Below are 18,913 nucleotides of genomic sequence, written 5' to 3'. Positions count from 1 at the left end.
AATTGGCATTTGCTCATTCTCCCCCATGCAGTATGTATTCATGTCGGTGGTGATTACTTTGAATTGAGCTCATTATAAAAACTGTAGGCAAGATCATTTCAGAAGTTGGCTATGGCGAGTTTCTGGGCTCCCTGATAAATATCCTGTGTTTTTTTCCAAAATACGTTACCAAACAAGCTCTTATTGCCTATATAATTTTTGTATAAGTAGGATGGATATAGGATGGCATATGAATTCTTGTAAAAAATTTTAAAAAATCAATAGAAGAAATGCATTGTCACAAAAACAATTGACAAGTTTTTTTAAAAAAGCAATGATAGCAAACTTAACACTAAAGAAACTTCAAGATAAGTCTGCTACTTTAAAATTCAGAAATAAAAGGTCAACCAATGTTAATGAGTCTACAAACGTACATCATCATCAGTCTGCCAAATTATATTTTGCAATTTCTTTTGGAAGAAAAGCTAATGACAAGACGTGCTTGCAATTTTCCATGCAAAACTGAAGAAAAATAATAGTAATGATAAGGCAAAATGTATAGAATGAATTTGGGAAAAATTTTAAAAAATCAATTTGTAATCATCATAGGAAGAAAATTCAAACTGTTGCTTTTAATGTCTGACCTACACTGAAAGAAAATAAAAAAGCAGTCCACAAATTGTAAGAGTTTGACAGAAAATACATAGCTCCAGTGGCAAGGAGGTATCACCAGGAACCAAGTTATTCCTGAAACTCAGGTGTGTTCATTTTCCACCTGTCCGCTGATGGGGACGAGGCACGGGATGGAGACAATCTTCTGGGTTACATCTTCCACTGGGTCCTGGGGGGCCCTGGGGCCCAGGAGCACCTGGTGAGCCTGGAAAACCCAGGGCTAGTGAGATACAACATCCCATTAGAATGTAGGTCATATATCAATCACCCACTCTCCTTCCTTCCAATCAACACGAACCATTCGACAGGACATGTAAGGACCACAGGGAAGCAAGTTCCCATTTAGAGAGGCTTGCTTGTGTCAGGAAATAAAATCAGTACTACCTGAAGTCCCGGGAAGACCTGGACTGCCTGGCAGCCCGATTCCAGGTTCTCCTCTTTCTCCCTTCTGTCCTCGGTGACCTAAATGAGAGAAAGAGAGAGAAAAGGTAAGAGTGTCCTATGGTAACTCAGCAATATAATGACCATTTTCTGAATTTGTGTGATTTATGCAGTTTCTTCACTTAACGCAAATCATATATTAGCCATCTGTTCTGCATTAGCCACATATTAAATTAAATATTAGATTAGGAAAAAAAAGGAAATGAGGATCTTAAAAATATACAGCTAAAATAAAAAGGCCCAAATAGGCAAATTCTTGATAGTGAAATTTTTTGGGGAAATGAAAATCATACCCAAATAACTCAAATTGATTTTTAATATCTTCTTTCAAATAACTCTGACAAGGTGTGTGAGGTCTCTATCACAGGGTTTCTGACTGAAAGCCAGATACTGGCTAAATAAAAATACTAAGAGTTCTGCTTAACATTGGGGACAATATAATATAAAAATCTAGACCTTATCCCATCAATGAAGGGAAATGAAAGGAACAAACAGCTCACGATTTTAATAAATGACAATAAATGCATGAAGATATGTGAATCAATGCATTTTAAGAGTCAGATATTTATCAAATTATTGACTTTTAGAAGACTATCTTTTTATAAAAAAATTAGAACAGCAACCCCATGGTTTTTATTTTTTTCCTTTGGTGGTACTGGGGATGGAACCCTTCTACCTCTGGGTTACACTCCCAGACTTATTTTATATCTTTTATTTGGAAACATGGTCTCTTAAACCAGCGCGGCTGGCTTCGAACCTGCGCGATACTCCTGTCTCTGCTTCTCAAGCGCGGGGATTACAAGCGTGCACCACCACGCCCAGCAACAGCCTCATGTTTTAACATGGCAGTTTATAACTCCAAAGGACTAGGAACATCAACAATGTAGGAAAAGGGGAAAGACTGAGGGATCCTCCCAAACATCCTTTATCAACATAAGATACTTTAACAACGGTTGGGGGTAGCTCAGTTGTCAAGAGTTTGCCTAATATGTATGAGGACCTAGGTTCCATCACACACACACACACACACACACACACACACACACACACACACACCACGAAAAAGAATGGATTAGGTTTAAGATCTCTGTACATGTTAAGAGAAAAACGTTCTGTTTCTTGAATATGCTTATTTCCTGAGCTAGATACAATTTGCGCCTCCAGAAACTCTTTTCTGTGACTTACATAAGCATAAAATATGCTTATTTGTGTTTTAGATATTGATATCCTTGTGATACTTTGAAGATAATGCTCTGTGCTATAAGAGATTCACTGTGATGGTAAACAGAGGTTGTTGTTGTTGTTGTTGTTGTGTTTTTCTTTTCTTTTTTTTGCAGTACTGGGGTGAGCTACACCCCCAGCCATTTTTTAGTCTTTTTAAAAACGTTTTAAAAGAGGGTTTCACTGAGCTGTGAAGGGCCTCACTAAGTAGCAGAGCCACGCAGACACACAGCAAGGGTGGAAGGAGCAGCATCTCAGAAGGCCCTAACAGGGCTACGCCTTGTCATAGAGGAGTGTATTGTAGCAGAGCATGTCAGGGAAAGCCTGAATACTCCCTGTCAAATCAGTGCATAGATTATCTAAAGAACTTTAGCAATGCAACCTCCACACAGTTATTATTATTTTTCTTTTTGCTTTAGAGGTGTACCCTGACCATCAAAGCAAAATAATGAGAAAAATGTATGATATGGAAATATATTAGAAATACATTAAGCAAGAAATATTCACACATTTATTGTTTGCAAGATCTTCAATACAGTCTTAGGTTCTAGGAAGAACAGTGGGATGAACATGTGGCACCATAGTCTAGGATCACACATATTCAGATCTAAAGTATTTACAGGATTTCATTGATACAAGTGCTTTCATTTGACATATGTGAACCACAAAGAAGCATGTGCTTAGGGCCACCTGGAAACACCTTCAAACCCATCACTTAGCTATTTCTAGAGCAAAATAACATTCATTATGTGAGATTTACTTAATAGCTCAACCCAGGCCTTAGTATTACATAAAGTTGACCCCCAGGTGATCTCAGGAAGAACTTAAGATCAAAAGATAAAAAAGAGGAAGAAAAATAGCAAAAGATATATGAACTTTTGATTAGTAAGCAGATTAACAAGACTACAGCATGGTTCCAAATGAAGAATATATCTGCAAAATCCTACATAATTAGTTTAAATCCAGTTTTCAGACTTTAATATAATGCAAAAACATATTATCCCACATGGATTATAGTGCACATATCACAAAACAAGAAATAATAATTTGTATACTTATATAAGGTCACATTTGCCCTCCTGTCAAATATAACAATTTATATGTATAAATTTCTTAGTTCATTTGGTTAGTAACTACTGGTTAGTAATAAAGTCATTGAATTACACAAGTACAGCAGAGCCTTCTAACTCTTGAATCTCCTATAATAAGGTCCCAAGCTCATTAATTATGACAGTGGCTAGAACGCATCTTATTTTATAATGGCTTTATATAAAAGCTTCAGACAGAAATTCTCACAAAATCATCAACATTTGCTATAAAGCCATAGCATCTTATTTTATAATTGTTTCACACAAAAATGTCCAGTGAGAATGCTAACAAAGTCAATAACATTTTTCATTTTCTAGAACTTAGCTTTTCACTTTATCATTTATTATTATTTTTTCTGGTACTGGGGATAGAAACCAGGGGCATTCTACCTCCAAGCTACACCTCCAGCCCTATTTTTTATTCTTTATTTTGAAACAGGGTCTCACTGAGTTGCAAAGGACCTCACCAAGAAGCTAAGGCTGGCCGGGCGTGGTGGCGCACGCTTGTAATCCCAGCATTCAGGAGGCTGAGACTGGAGGATCGCAGTTCGTGGACAGTTTCAGCTACTTAGGCCCTCTGCAACTTAGTGAGACCCTGTTTCAAAATAAAGAATAAAACATAGGGCAGGGGATGTAGCTCAGAGGTCAAATGCCTCTAGGTTCCATCCCAGACTCGCAAAAAAGAAGCTAAGGCTGTCCTCAAACCGCGATCCTCTGGTCTCAGCTTCCCAGATGCTGAGATTAAAAGAATATGAAGGCCTCTCCTTAAATTTGGAAGAGGCAGATCTGTCTGCAAGCAGACACGTACTTCCATAGGAAAGTACTTCCATAGTGTAAGTGCACAGTATGACAACTTCATCTCACCATAGCTTCATGCAAAAACAGAGTGCACAGCAGTGTCCTATCTAAGGCATGTGGAAGTGCTCGCCATGGAGAAACATGGTGCTTGGTGTGGCATCTCAGGTGGTAGGCTGTATTGATTTTCAATAGGGAGGTTTGAGTTTCAACTCCAGAGATTTACTTCTAAAATTGTATATCTGAGCTGGCTGTGGTGGCACATGTTTGTAATCCCAGCATTTGGGAGGCTGAGACAGGAGGATCTAGGTTCATGGACAGCCTTAGCTACTTAGTGAGGCCCTCTGCAACTTAGTGAGACCCTGTTTTAACACAAAGAATAAAAAAGAGGGCTGGGGGTGTAGCTTGGAGGTGGAATGTCCTTGAGTTCCATCCCCAGCACGGCAAAAAATAAAATAAAAGTATATCTGTGCATTTCTATGCACGCTTGACAAATGATACCTGAAAAAGGGTGCTATTGGCATTTTGGAAGGAACAGTCTTTCACGTGGGGCCTGCCTCATGGCCACAGGTTCTGGTCCATTGATTGTCAGCAGTGTCCCTAATGCACTCATGTGCACCCTTCCCGTTTTCAAAGCCCCCACTGCAAACAGATTTCAAGGTTAAAGTTATACCGATCACACAAACTACCCCATGGGCCACTGGGCTATAAATAACAGAAGACTTTCCTTCATTTTAAATCAGTAATAGTTTAACTTCAGAGCTCAAAACTAAGAACAACTGCTCCCAATCCTTTAAAAGTGATGAAGGGTGCGTGGAATGTATACCCCCTCCGAGTAACCCCACATGTGGGGTTCTTTCTCAAGTGAAAGGGCTTGCTTGCAAGTGTGGCACTTATGGAGAATCAGCTGATCAGCTGTGTTGTGAGAAAGCTTAAATAAAGTTTTCTCAAAAAAAAATCACTCAAGAAAGTAAGATCTTTTAGAAAATTTGCCTCTTCTAGTTATAGAGGTGAGCCCAGCTGGATTCTGCTTCTGTGCTTCTCAGGGCTCTTTTATCCTGATGGAGCACGTTCTCATGCTCCCCTGCAGCACCAGCAACTGGGCCTAATCTATACACCTGAAGTGTGAGCACAGGGCAAGTTTTCATTCCAATGCACAAAGAGAAGGCAATATTCAGAAGCCAAAGGGATGACTAAAATCAAGATCCTCTGGAAAGGTTTTTGAATAAGACATCACCAGTCACCCTATAGAAAAAATGTGAACTAAGTGACTCAACTCAGAATTTAATGTCTGTATTCCTTAAGAAGAAGGTGCAAGCTTGTAATCCCCGCATTCACATTCGGGAGGCTGAGACTGGAAGATTGTGGATCGCAAACAGCTTTTGCTACTTAGTGAGGTCCTTTGCAACTCAGTGAGACCCTGTTAAAAATAAAAAGACAAAAAAAAAATAGTGCTGGGAGTGTAGATCGGAGGTAGAATGCCCCCGAGTTCCATCCCCAGTACTGGGGAAAAAAAAAAAAAAAGAAGTTGCTATGTTGCCACGGGGGTGCATGCCTGTAATCCCAGTCAGTACTTGGGAGGCTGACAGGAGAAGCACAGGTTTGAGGCCAGTGCAGGATAACTTAGTGAGACCCTGTTTCAAATTAAAAAGATAAAATAGGGCTGGGGATGTAGCCTGGGGTAATGGCCTAGAGGTAGTGCATCCCTGGGTTCAATCTCCTGAGGAAAAAGACGAAGAAGGAGAAGAAGAAAGTGAAGAAGAAGAAAGAGAAGAAGAAGAAGGAGGAGGCAAAGGAAGAGGAGAAGGAAAAGGAGGAGAAGGAGGAGGAGGAGGAGGAGGAGGAGGAGGAGGAGGAGGAGGAGGAGGAGGAGGAGGAGGAGATCCTGCTACTGCTAAAACAGGATCTAGAGGTTCTCATTATTAGAATGAGAATAGGAGCAGAACCACCCTTTTTGAACCTGGATTTCTCACTTCTAATGAACTCAACATCAACTTTTCTCATTGCTTTATACGCCTATAGTAGGAAAGTTAGCTGCTTCTCAGAATAAGCACAGGAAACTGTACAAGGCCCCTTTCCTAAACACAAGAAGACCTGGAAAGACTTCTTCTATAGTGCATGTTTCAAACCAAACCGCTTAATTTTAAATTAATTACAAAATTTTTAAATTAATTTTAAATTTCCTTATTAACAGTAGAAAAACCATGTCTCTTTTAGAAAATTCAGAATAGCAGGGTCCAAGCAGAATTCGCGAGTGGGTGGAACACACCACGTGGCCCCCGGAAGCCACACAGCCTTCTCTTTTCTGTGCTGCGGCCTCGCTCCAGGCTCAGCTGTGCTGTGTTGGGAGGAGCGGAACGAATCCAGCCAAGAGCACGTGAGGCTGGCATGGTCACTGTGATAGATAGTGGCTTCATCTGCATTTTTTTCTTTTTGAGAATATTTTTAAATTGATCAGAGAAGAGCTTTGAAGTCACAGGCACTGCTTCATCTTCTGAGCAATGCACACCTACCTACTCACCAAAGAGCGCTCTTCAAATTCCTTATACCCACCTGCAGAGGCACCAAAAATCAAACAGCAGCAGCTTTTTTTTTTTTTAAAGTAAGATTTCTCTGTGCACTTACATAGGATTATCAGCACAGCATGACAATAGGCAAAGCTTATTTTTTTGCAAGTTTTACTTTTCTGCTGCATTTCTAGCGAATTTAACCAAAAGGTTTCAGAGACAGCTAATAAGTTTTGGTCAAGATATGTTTGTTGTCAGAAGTAACACGGTGGGACTAAAGGTTGAGCTGACAACTACTAATTATAGTCAGAGGGTGTCTGTTGTCAGCAACCCAATGATGGGACAAAAGTCTTTCCAATTTTAGTAAAAATTGGCTTAAAAACTGGAAACCATATGGAGAAATCCTTCAAATTCAAGAATTGTGTTGAAAAGTCTTAGCCAGAGTAGAAGTTGTCTATGATGTCGCCAAGGCAGAGTAGTAGGTAAGACCCGTAAAAATCCTTTGGAAAAGAGAAGGGAAGTCTTAATTCCAAAACCTGTACCAATGCTGTTGATTTAGAATTGCTCCTGGCTGAGCAATCTTCCAGGTAGATTCCTGACTTCCTGGGAGGGCAGCCAGATCTGAGTATTTATGTGGAACAGGTGACTCCAGTTCCAAAGCCGTTTCCCCTGATCATCCCAGTTTCCCATTATTCCTGTCCTCTCGGACACCACCATCTGAAGATCTGTTCACTGTTTTCCTCCTATCAGTATTAAGTCTGGTTTGAGGCACTGAGGTCTTTGGTGGACTTTCAAAATCTTCCAGTTCTTGTGTGCTCTGAATTTAGCACAGACCTAACGGGTGATAGATAATAACCACCCTCTGCACAATGGTGTACACACAGAAAGCCACCCCGACTGATTCTACGCTTTCTTCCAACTATCTATCAAACCTCCCTATGATCTAAGAGAAAGGTAGAACATGTGTTTAAGAAAATGAAAGCAATTTTGAAGCCAAGCACTTAGACCAGATCTCACATGAGATTCCCTGATTTTTTTGTTTTTGTTTTGGTGGTATTGGGCATTGAATCCAGAGGCATTCTACCTTGGAGCTACATCCCCATCCATCCATTCATTCGTTCATTCGTTCATTCATTCATTCATCCATCTTGAAACAGGGTTTCACTAAGTTGCTGAGACTGGCCTCCAACCTGTGAAATCTCCTGTTTCAGTCTTCCAAATAATGGGATTACAGGCTTGTGCCACCATGCCTGGCTAGGACTACCTAACCTCACCTGACTCTTGTCTTTCATAATGATCAGGTGAAGTATGGTTCTCTCATTACATGGGTTTGATGATTAATAGTAGGGCCTGGGGTGGCTCCCCTATCTAGCCTGTCAGGAACAGCACGTGAGTTACAAGAGTAACCCGAGGAAATAATGATCTCTACAGCACTGGAAAGCATCTTGTGGCTAGGCAGTTAGAGTCAGATTGCATCATTTGACTACTTACCTCTACTTATGAGAAGGCTCCCAGCAGTCTGCACTCACCCAGTGCCTGTACAGACCCTACTCCTCAAACAGCCTTTCAAGACTGCCTTCAGGATGAGACAGTACTACATCTTCTAAATGGCAAGCTTCACTTAGAGATGTTCTTTCTCTACCACATCCTTGACTCTCAACTAACTGGCTCCCATCCTGGGTTGACCAGAACCAGCCTTTCCACAGTAACAAATGTGGCAGCCAGCCAGAAGCTGGGGTTCTACTGCCTACTCACCTCAGGTTGGTAATCTCCTGAGTAAGACTCTGACAGCTGCCAAGGACTCTTGCCTTGGGGAGATGTCCCTCATGTATTCCCGTCCCTGCAGAGGCTTCTTCTGGCAAGTCCAGACACTCAATCTGGAGTCACCCAGGGATGCATCACTGAAAACTCTCTTCTCTATCAGGGTAAGAATGACTCAGGACTTTATCCAGAACCTGAGAATCAATCATCTACCTAGTCTGGGGTTCTTCCTCTTTGCTAGGAGGTCTGTTCAAACTCTCCCTGTCTTCTGGGTATGGCAGGACTGTCTGGCTACATCTGGAAACTATGCCAGCATAATTAAAGTTTGGCTTTAATGATTTTAGAAGTTAGGGAGAATTCATTAACATTCTAAAGGTATGATCTACAAGCTCTACTAAACAAAAATATTCTAAAATTTTGCAAAACTATGACTTAGACCTAAAAGACCACTTGTAGAATCATCTATGACTTTGTTCAGTTTCCTTAAGAGTCTAAGATGATGAGTCTTATCTAACTTACTGCTAAAAGGAAACATAGAGAACTATAGGATTCCTAGGTTAAAAATTCCTAAATAATAATATAGAAAAATACATTATTGCTGTTAGTATCTTACTAAATATTATGAAAATGCATTTAGAGTTGCAGGTAATTATTAGTCAATTTTATTTTATTTTTATTATTTATTTATTTATTTATTTATTTTTACAGTTTGGGAGAATATAGTTGTGGGGTCCCAGACACAATTTCCCTCAAACCACAACACAACCCAAAATGACCAAAAACAGAAAAAAAAAATGGGTTCTTGTCCTGAGCTAAGGATAAATATACATAGCTTGGAGAGTTGCTGAAGATTTAAAGAAGTTTATTAGAAAGATAGAAATACAGAAAATAGAAATACAGCCCCATGCCAGAGTGGCATGGAGGGGTGACTCAAATGAATATACCCTATTAGTCAATTTTAAATTTGAAGTTTTAATAAATATTTACTTCTTGAAAATCAAATATTAACAAGACATTCCATATTCATTTTACATTATGAATATATATTATATATATTCCCTTAAATGTGATTAGTATGCTATAAATACCTTGGGCTAAAAATGGTAAACAAATATACTTGAAGACTTACCTTGGGGTCCCGGGTCTCCTGGTGGCCCAGGTAATCCATCCTTCCCTGGTGGACCAGGCCGCCCGTGAGCTTGAGAAGCCAACATTGCTGCTGGCAGCTTGAGCTGGGATAGAAACACTGCCATCCTCTCTTTATTTATGAAAGAAAAAATAATATATCATGTAATGGAAATATTTTTATTTCATTTAAAAAATTTACATAGAACTTAACATCCAATTTCCAATTTAAGTACATCTAACTTACCCACTGGTCTGACTGCTTAATATTTTTGATGAGAAACAAAATCAATTGTACAAAATTGTTTGATTTAAGGCAGAACAGCTGTGTTGCTCAGCAGTTCTGAATTTTCAGTACTCCTGAGATGTAGCAGTATAGTCAAAGAACACTGGTTTGGAATCTTATTTCTGGTTTTCTTGTGGTGAGAATTTAAGTTCACATTACAAAGTAATCTTAATTATGACCTTAAGGTATTTTCTAGTGATGTAGTGAATTTATGTGTAGTGATTTAAAATACATTCACAAATTCATTGACATTGCCTTCCCAAGTTGGAAATGGGGCTGGTCTTTTCATTTCTTATGAATAGAAAAAAAAAAAAAGAATTGACAATGTGTAATCAGAGAGAATAGGTCATAAAAGGCACCATGGCTTCCTAGTTGCTTCCTCTCAGATGCTGGAGGAAACCAGCTGCGAGTAGGGGTCCATTCAAGAAGTCCCAGGGAGGTAGATGGAATCTCAGTGCAGTTTTGATTTACATGTCCCTGATTGCTAATGATGTTGAACTTTTTTTTTCACATATTTATTGGTCATTTATATTTCTACTTTTTGGTTGGGTTATTTGTTTTTTAGTGTTAAGTTTTTAAAGTTCTTTGTATATTGTAGGTATTAATCCTCTGAACTACCACTGGACTCAGCTCTACCACTCTTGGGGATCTTCCCAAAGGAACTGAAGTCAGAACATTTGTTAAAAGGACACATGCATATCCATGGGTTTTTCAGCACAATTCACAATAGCTGAACTATGAAACCAGCCTGTGTCCCTCAGTAGATAAATGGGTTACAAAACTATGGTTCATACACACATTGGAATCTTATTCAGCCATAAAAGAATGGGATTACATCATCTTACAGAAAAATGGATGAAACTAGAGAATATTATGCTAAGTGAGATTAACCCATCCCAGGAGAGACTGGGAAACAAGGACTTAGATAAATAAGAGGAGATACAAGTACAATAATGGAAGGGGATTTGGGCAAGGAGGTAGGGAGATGAAAGGAGATATTTGCTGAAAGAATAAATTCAAATAATGCTATGTTCATACATGAAGTTATCAATACCAATTTTGATATTACGTATGGAGAGAGGGAAGAAGCGGGGTGGGACCTGAGGGACGCACACAAGTGCTGTGTGCATGTTTGTTTCCATCACTCAGAACTTCATTATAATGTATAATTACAACCTACTACTACTACTACTACTACTACTACTACTACTACTGCTACTACTACTATGCAGTCTTAAGGAGAGGTCCAAATGGGGACAAATTTATGCTACTGCTGACAGCCACTTGCTTGAGTCTGCAGGCATATCACCATCCCCAGTCAAGCCTTGAAGTGGTTGCAGCTGAACAAGCCTAACCACATCTTCTTTATAGATGTGGAGCAAGAACCAAAGAACCAGGCAACCCTCCAAGTCCCTGGCCATAGGAGATGTGAGCTTATGAATACTTATTGTCCTAAGCCACTACATTTTGCAGGTATGTTCTTTTTTTTTGTGTGTGTGTGTGTGTGGTACTGGGGGTGGAACCCAAGGGCTTTTCTACCTCCAGGCTATACTCCCAGACCTATTTTATACTTTATTTCGAAACAGGGTCTAACTAAGTTGCTTAGAGTCTCACTAAATAACTGAGGCTGGCTTCGAACCTGTGGAATCCTCCTGTCTCAGACTCCCAAGTGCTGGGATTACAAGTGTGTGCCATCAAGCCCGGCTTTGTAGGTATGTTCTTAAACAGCAATAGGTAATTCAAATAGCATGTAACTTGAATGAAATGTTATTAATAGAGCTTTGTTTGTTGAGAGGCTGGCCATTAGGTTTATATTCACTGATTTCGTTATTTAAGCTACAGAGTGGGCAAATATCATACCTTGTCAACCACTAATTTACCTTTTAAAGAAGATATCTTACTATATACCTCATTATTCATTTATTTTAGGTTGTATTTCTGGTTAGTGTGTCCCTCTTTTAGTCAGAGTTTTAGCAAGAAGAATGTCTATTTGGCCAAAGAAAAGAATTTTGCGTTTGTGCAGACGAGCATTTTCTGAGTTCCAACTGTAGACACAATAGAAGCCATGAAATGAATTTCTGTGACCCTGAAAAAACACTTAAACTAAAGAAAAGCAGTTATGAGGACATAGTGAGGCAACTTTTTTTTTTTTTTTAATGAATTAAACACTTCCTAAATAAGCAATGACATTCCCTCAGGGAACACGTCACTGTCATTGTTCTTTATCCATTCACCAAACTTCCTGGAGTCTAACACTGTTGATCTGGGTCCTGAAACAAGTATCCAGGGAAGAAAGGAAGCATTAAAGGTCCTGGAGATCGGCTCAGCAAGAGCTGTGAAAGGTTCTTTACAGCTGGCATTGTAGGATACAACTACTGACAGTTATTAATGTCACAAGGCTTGAGATGAAAGCATCCATTGTTGGTATACTAATGAGATTTTAAGGATCTGGCAAATGAAACACAGGAATGTAAATGTGAATAAAATTCAATTGAAAATAAGTTTTGAGCCGGGCGTGGTGGCACACGCTTGTAATCCCCGCACTTGGGAGGCTGAGACAGGAGGATCGCACGGGTTTGAAGCCAGCCTCAGCTACTTAGTGAGGCTCTCAGCAACGTAGTGAGACCCTGTTTCCAAATAAAATATACAAAAAGGTCTGGGAGTATAGCCTGGAGGTAGAAGGTCTCTGGGTTCCACCCCCAGTACCACCACCAAAAATAAAAAGTTTTGAAATAAGATACATTAACTAAGTTAACTAAATAGTCTTTGTAAGCAGAACCTTGCATTAGGGATTTTTTTTTACCCTATACATTAAATGCACTTGTTCTGGAATCATTAAATAAGAAAAATTCATGTTTTTAGAAGGTCTGTATACTAAAAAGATTATTGGCTGGTAATATTTAACAGATTAGGAATAGTAATTACTTTTTTGAATTGTCACTCCAGAATTACACTTATCTTTAATGAATTCTTGATTATTAATTTCACATATACCATTGTTCAGTTAAATTTTACCTCAAAAGCATATTCAATATTTTATTATTTGGAAGTAATTTTGAAAAATGACTAATTCAAGGTCTGTTATAAATATAATCTACCATTGAGTTCTTTATTTAAACTTTTCTTATATATTATATATGGCATTATAAAAATCTAGTATATGGGTAATTAGGTTTAAAATAGAAGACTGTAAGAGGGTATATACTTGTCATGATTAATGATATATATGTATTTTTGATATGGTATAGGTTATTGAATCTGGAGGCATTCTACCTCTGAGCTACATACCCAGCCCTTTTTTATTTTTGCTTTGAAACAAAGTTTCGCTAAGAAACCTTGCTGAGTCTTGATAAGTTTCTAAGGCTGGTTGTAAACCTGTGATTCTCTTGTCTCAGCCTCCCATGTGATGAGATTCCAGAGATGTACCACCATACCTGGCATTCATAATAAATATTAATGACATCATTTATTTTCATAAAATTTCTCCAAAAGGCAAATTCTTTTAGTAATTTAAATTATTTATCTGTAAACATAAAACAAATTTTCAAGAATGTATGAATGCTGGGTATGGTGGTACAGGCCTGTAATCTCAATTCTTGGGAGGTGGAAACAGTAGGATCACAAGTGTGAAGCTAGCCTAAGGAACTTAATGAGATCCTGTTTCAAAATTGGGGGTGTGGCTTAGAGGTAGAATGTCCCTGAATTGAATCCTCAATACCCACAAAAATAATTAAAAAGGAATACATTAAAGTATGTAAAAAATCTGAAATGTAAAATTCAGCTTGGATGTGGTTCAGACAGATCTTCCAGAAAAGTTTCTTACTGATGAAATTAGTGTCTATTTGTAAATAAAAACCAAATGATAGCAACACACTAGAAACTATAGTTACTGGTTATATAAAACAGAGGTAAAATCAGACCTTGCAAGAAGTAGCTTCAACTCTTCAGTGTTTTCACTCGGTTTAGTTCATGTAAAAATTGTTTTTGGTAAAGAATAAAATTTATTCCGAGTAAAACTTGCTTTCCTACGGGCTTTCAAAAATACATTGACAAAAGAGGCCCTTAAACTGCATAAGAATGTCAATTTTTTTTCATACAGAATCAAGGGAAAACCCCAGTATATATCAAATATTAGCAGTACTATCCTCAAAACCCCTGCACTCTTATTTATAAGTCACAAGGCAAGCAGAATGGCAACATCTTAACATCCACAGAACATCTCGGTGTCAGACTGAATGTGACGGGGACTCAATGACTACCTGAAGGTGCGGGTTCCAAGGAGTGACATTAATCACTTCTTTTCTGGTAAAATTTTTTATTACTATTGGACTATCGACCTGGAATGTTTGCTTGATGTTAAAATATTTTATTGTAGTAACTTAATAGATGAATCAAGTGTGCAGTTAGTATGTAGTTATAGAATAGTATTTTATAATGATATGAAATTTAATGATCATGTTTTGAAACTGCATAATTGCTTTGTACTCAAGCTATACATTTAAGTATACTTTTATTTGGAACATATATCCTTGAACTCCTCCAATGTCTAAACATAAATATTCATAGTAGTAATTATTTCTTTTTAATGTTTTAATTTACAGGTATTTTGCTTTGGGTGGTTTTTAATATTTTTAGCAAAAAAATTATTTTAAAACTAGCTATAAATTATCTGGCTTTCAGATACATTCAGAAATAGTCATTTAACACAAGGCTAATTACCTATTCTGAACTCTATGCTAATGTTCTATAATTTAAAATAATATGTTTCTGAGCATCTAAATGAATTGCAAAGTCCTGTTATCTTAATTGCCTTTCCTCTGTTTTCAGAGCTCTTTAGTCAATTAAACTGTTTTTGGTTGTGCTTTCTAATGAGGCAGGAAATTAAGCAGTTTAGATAGAAGTGTGCATAAACCAAACACACACGATTCCATCTGCCAAGGCAAAAACCGTAGCAGTCAATCTAACAAATGAGACCAGTGGTTTAGCTTCCTTGGAAAAAGGGCTCACTAATATAAGACAGACATTAATGGGATGACAAACTAAGTTATTCAGAGAAGAAAGATATTCAGATGTCTTCTGGTTCATGTCTACCATTCTGTTTAATAGATATAATAATTTGTAACTATTTCAAAGAGATTAATTCAACTTTTCTCTTAATACACAAATGTTTAATTGCCTATTTTTCTAGCATAACTTCAACTTTATTTTCTTTTGTTGCCATTATGTAAACATAGTAGTTAATAATTATTTGAGAATACTGGAAAATCAGTTATATACTTGGTAATATTGTTACCTCTTAGCCTTAAGGTTAAATAACTTTTATTCATGGGACTTAGTGATATGTTCTGTAAGTCATTTTTTGGTTCCATTATTTCAGGGCTTTTTTATATGTCTCTTAAATGCAAAAAATTAAATATAATTTTCTCCTAAGGGAAAAATATTAGAAGGATAATTTCCTCTGATATCTTAATTTTTTCAATTTAATTTCAACGGTTAACTCAGCAGCAACATGTGGATTCATGCTTACTGTGTGGTTCATCACAACCCAGCAGTTACTACTGCATTTATTTCGGGCACAATCTTTAGCCACCTTCGTAAGTATATCACTTTGTAATATTATGATAAGAGTGGTGGACTGAGCCAATGTATCTTCTCTACTTCCGGAATACCACTGGAATAAAAACAGTAACATACTTTTAAAGGCATAAAATAATCCAGGTGTGGTGGTCCACATTTGTAATCCCAATACTTTGGAGGCCAAGACAGGAGTGTTGCAGGTTCAAGGACAGCCTCAGCAACTTGCGAGAGTTTGTTTCTAAATAAAATAAAATAAAATAAAAAGGGCTGGGATATAGCTTGGCGGTAGAATACCTCTGGATCTAATCCCAGTACCAAGGTAAAAAAGGCACAAGATATGAATGGGGAAAATATGGAAGGTAACAACAGCAGCAAGAGTTTGAAAGTTGAGAATCTGGTGGCCGCGTGATGGATAGCATAGTACATTCAGATCCAACCTTTCTACCAAAGCTAAGAAACCTGAATTAAGCCATGGAATACTCAAGAGGGTCAGGAATTGGCCATCTCCTGAAAGCAGAGATGAAGGAGGATAACAAAACTAAGGAGAATTAGTTGAAATGTGCTTATGAAGTAGCCTTTATGAAGTGGTAATCTTTTTCTACACAGCTGGGCAGTTGTTTCTTCTTGACCTCAGCAAGACTGATGGCTTATTATCCGAAAAGGGAAGATAGACCATCTCTGCATTCGAAACTCCAGACTCCACTGAGACTCTGGCTTCCATACCGAAAAGGGAAATAAATGAACATTCAACATTCTTTTTGCAGAGGTGGTATTCAGGTAGGAAATTGATATGTTCCCACTGAAGAATCTTACCAATCTGAAAATAAAGATCCTGGAAAGGCCAGCTAACCACCCTACACTGAGGCCCCACACTTACTCATAACTTTCAATTGAATTTTAAGAATCTGTCTTAATGCATGAATAAAAAATCAAGGATTACTGGATAGCAGGGAAACTCTACAAGCTGAACAACAGTATCCCAAACAATCAGGAAGCAGCAAATTGAAAGAAATAGGTTATTATGGAAAATATTTTTTTAAAACTATATATCCCAATGATGTGGATACCAGATGATCTGTGTCTATATACATATACATTTGTACATATAAATTAATATCTTAGTTATCAAGAGAAAAGATGATATAATCTTGAAACAAGAGAACAGGATAACAGATGTTCACACTCATTTTGTATGTATATGAAATAGATGTATGAAAAATGAAGAAAATATAGGTAAGATGATTTCCTGAACACTGGAAATCTGGAAGTAGAAATGCTGTCCAGGGACAGTCTTAACCTTCCTTTTCTCCCAGGTATAGGTGTGGTGGCCTCCATATTTGTGCTAAGAATGAAAAGAGCCAGATGTTTGAATGTATTCCTGCATGCTTGGTAAGTTTTTCCTGAATGTTGATGTAAATTTCCAAGTATAATAGGGTGGTTTCATAACAAGAATTATACTTCTCAGATCTGGTAAGATCCTAATTTGTTTAGGTAGCTGAAAAGCCTTCATAAAGCCAGAAGATGCTAAGTGAGACACATGGATGGCATCTCTTCTTGCCATGTGTGTCAGAAGATATTGGCCTGTTGGTCAATCAAATTAGGAATTTAACCTAATTTTGGAGTGGATGTATGTTTGGGTATCATACAACTGGAATCCAGTCTTGGGATTGGTGGGAAGAAACCTCCTTCCATGGTTGTGTCTAGAAGGGGCATCTGTATGCTGGAGGAGGGCATGGTGGTCCATAGAAGAGCTCAAGGTATGAGTGTTGATCATCAGTGGAGTCACTGGGGATGCTTCAGAGGCATTGAAAACTTCAAGAAGAGAGCTCAAGTTTTGCTTCCTGGTGTATAGTTCCAAAGAGCTGCCCATTGTCCCTGGGAAAACGGGGACCTCCTGAGACTCCCCTGGGCCCCTGCTGACTGTTTGTGACCTGCTGAGCAGAAGCTCCCGAGGTTGTACTGTGCGGGGTGCCTGAAACAGAGCTAAGCATGAGCTGTCACTGACACTGCTAAGAAGGAGGCAAACCAGCATCACTCAAGTGCGGCCTTTAGCTGTGCTCCTTAACTGTAACTGTGTTAACAAGTGAAAATTAATCTTTGCTTTTAGATAGAAAGCTCTCTAAAAAGGGGACTGTGACCCCAGAGCACTGATTTGTGAAAATGCAGTTTGTCTTTTTTTTCCTTTTTTTAAGTGGTATTCAGAAGCCACGGGAAAGGTGACTTCTAAGTGGAAAAGCAAATGGATTGAATTGAATTGATCTTGGGACCAATTAACTTAAGTGCTTAATAATGAAATTCTGGGTTTCGGGTACAATTTTCTTTGAGAGATGACAGTTTGGCTGGAATGGTGTCAAGAGAGATAAAATAAGAGAATATCACATACAGGGCCTCAGAGTCAAGAGTTTCAAGAGAAAAAAATCCTTTTGAGTCTCTTTAGAATACTGTCTAGAAGCTAAGACATCTACGCCCTCTGAGGCAGCACTGGCTCTTGTATGAGTGTGTGTGTGGGAGGGGGCTTCCAGTCATTCACCTGGGCCCAGCCAGGTTGGAAGAGAGTGACAAAGATGTAGGAGAGAGGAAATAAAGTGAGTGAGTGGGTAAGGCTCTGCACCTGTCAGCCTCCAGGCAGACATGACTTAGAGAGGCAGGAAAGGACACCTATTCCCAGGAGTTGCTACTCCGAAGGTGCAGGCCAGCTGAGCTTGCCCCATGACAGCATCCATACCATTAGTGGACTACAACTGCAAGAAGAGTAATGCCAGCAAATACATGTTTTTGAGTTTCAACCTAAAGTTTTCCTTTTGCTCCTAATTTCCTTGGGCCTCTAGTATTATCTTTCTCTCAGGCAGCTTTGATGTTGAACTTCAATTTCTCAAAGGTCTTTTGATAAATATATATTCAATCAAATTAGGAATTTAACCTAATTTTGGAGTGGATGTATGTTTGGGTATCATACAACTGGAATCCAGTCTTGGGATTGGTGGGAAGAAACCTCCTTCCATGATTGTGTCTAGAAGGGGCATCTGGATGCTGGAGGAGGGCATGGTGGTCCATAGAAGAGCTCAAGGTATGAGTGTTGATCATTAGTGGAGTCACTGGGGATGCTTCCAGTATTTTGATGGCGATTTCACTGAATCTGTAGATTGCTTTGGGTACTATGGAAATTTTAACAATATTAATTCTCTTAATTTAAGACTATGGGAGGTCCTTCTATCTTTTCATTCTTCAGTGTTTTGTAAGTTTCAATGTGGAGGTCTTTTACTTCTAGGTTAAGTTTACTTGTAGGTGTTTTTTGTCACTCTTGTGAGTGGGATTGCTTTCCTGATTTTTTATATTGATACTTTATCAGTTCTAGTATTCGTGTGTGTGTGTGTGTGTGTGTGTGTGTGTGTGTGTGTGTGTGTGTTAGTTACTAGGGATTGAACACAAGAGAATTCTACTTCTGGGCTACTCCCCACTCC

At 38.4% G+C, this 18,913-nt stretch overlaps 1 protein-coding gene across 1 annotated transcript in view; it reads right to left on the bottom strand.

Annotated features, from left to right (window-relative positions):
* Positions 1 to 743: 743 nt before the first annotated feature.
* Positions 744 to 18,913, bottom strand: part of COL19A1 (collagen type XIX alpha 1 chain) — a gene marked incomplete at both ends in the record, with an annotated part of 383,978 nt that continues 365,808 nt past the window's right edge. Inside the window, 3 exons of the mRNA XM_080699922.1 lie at positions 744 to 871; positions 1,036 to 1,113; positions 9,594 to 9,722. Of these exons, the coding sequence (XP_080556048.1) occupies positions 744 to 871; positions 1,036 to 1,113; positions 9,594 to 9,722 (335 nt within the window). The remainder of the gene's footprint in view (positions 872 to 1,035; positions 1,114 to 9,593; positions 9,723 to 18,913) is intronic.

The sequence above is a fragment of the Muscardinus avellanarius genome (genome assembly GCF_963383645.1).
Source record: "Muscardinus avellanarius genome assembly, chromosome: 8".
Lineage (NCBI taxonomy): Eukaryota > Metazoa > Chordata > Mammalia > Rodentia > Gliridae > Muscardinus > Muscardinus avellanarius.
The sequence above is the reverse complement of the archived record's forward strand: the minus strand, read 5'-3'. Positions and strand labels throughout refer to the sequence as shown.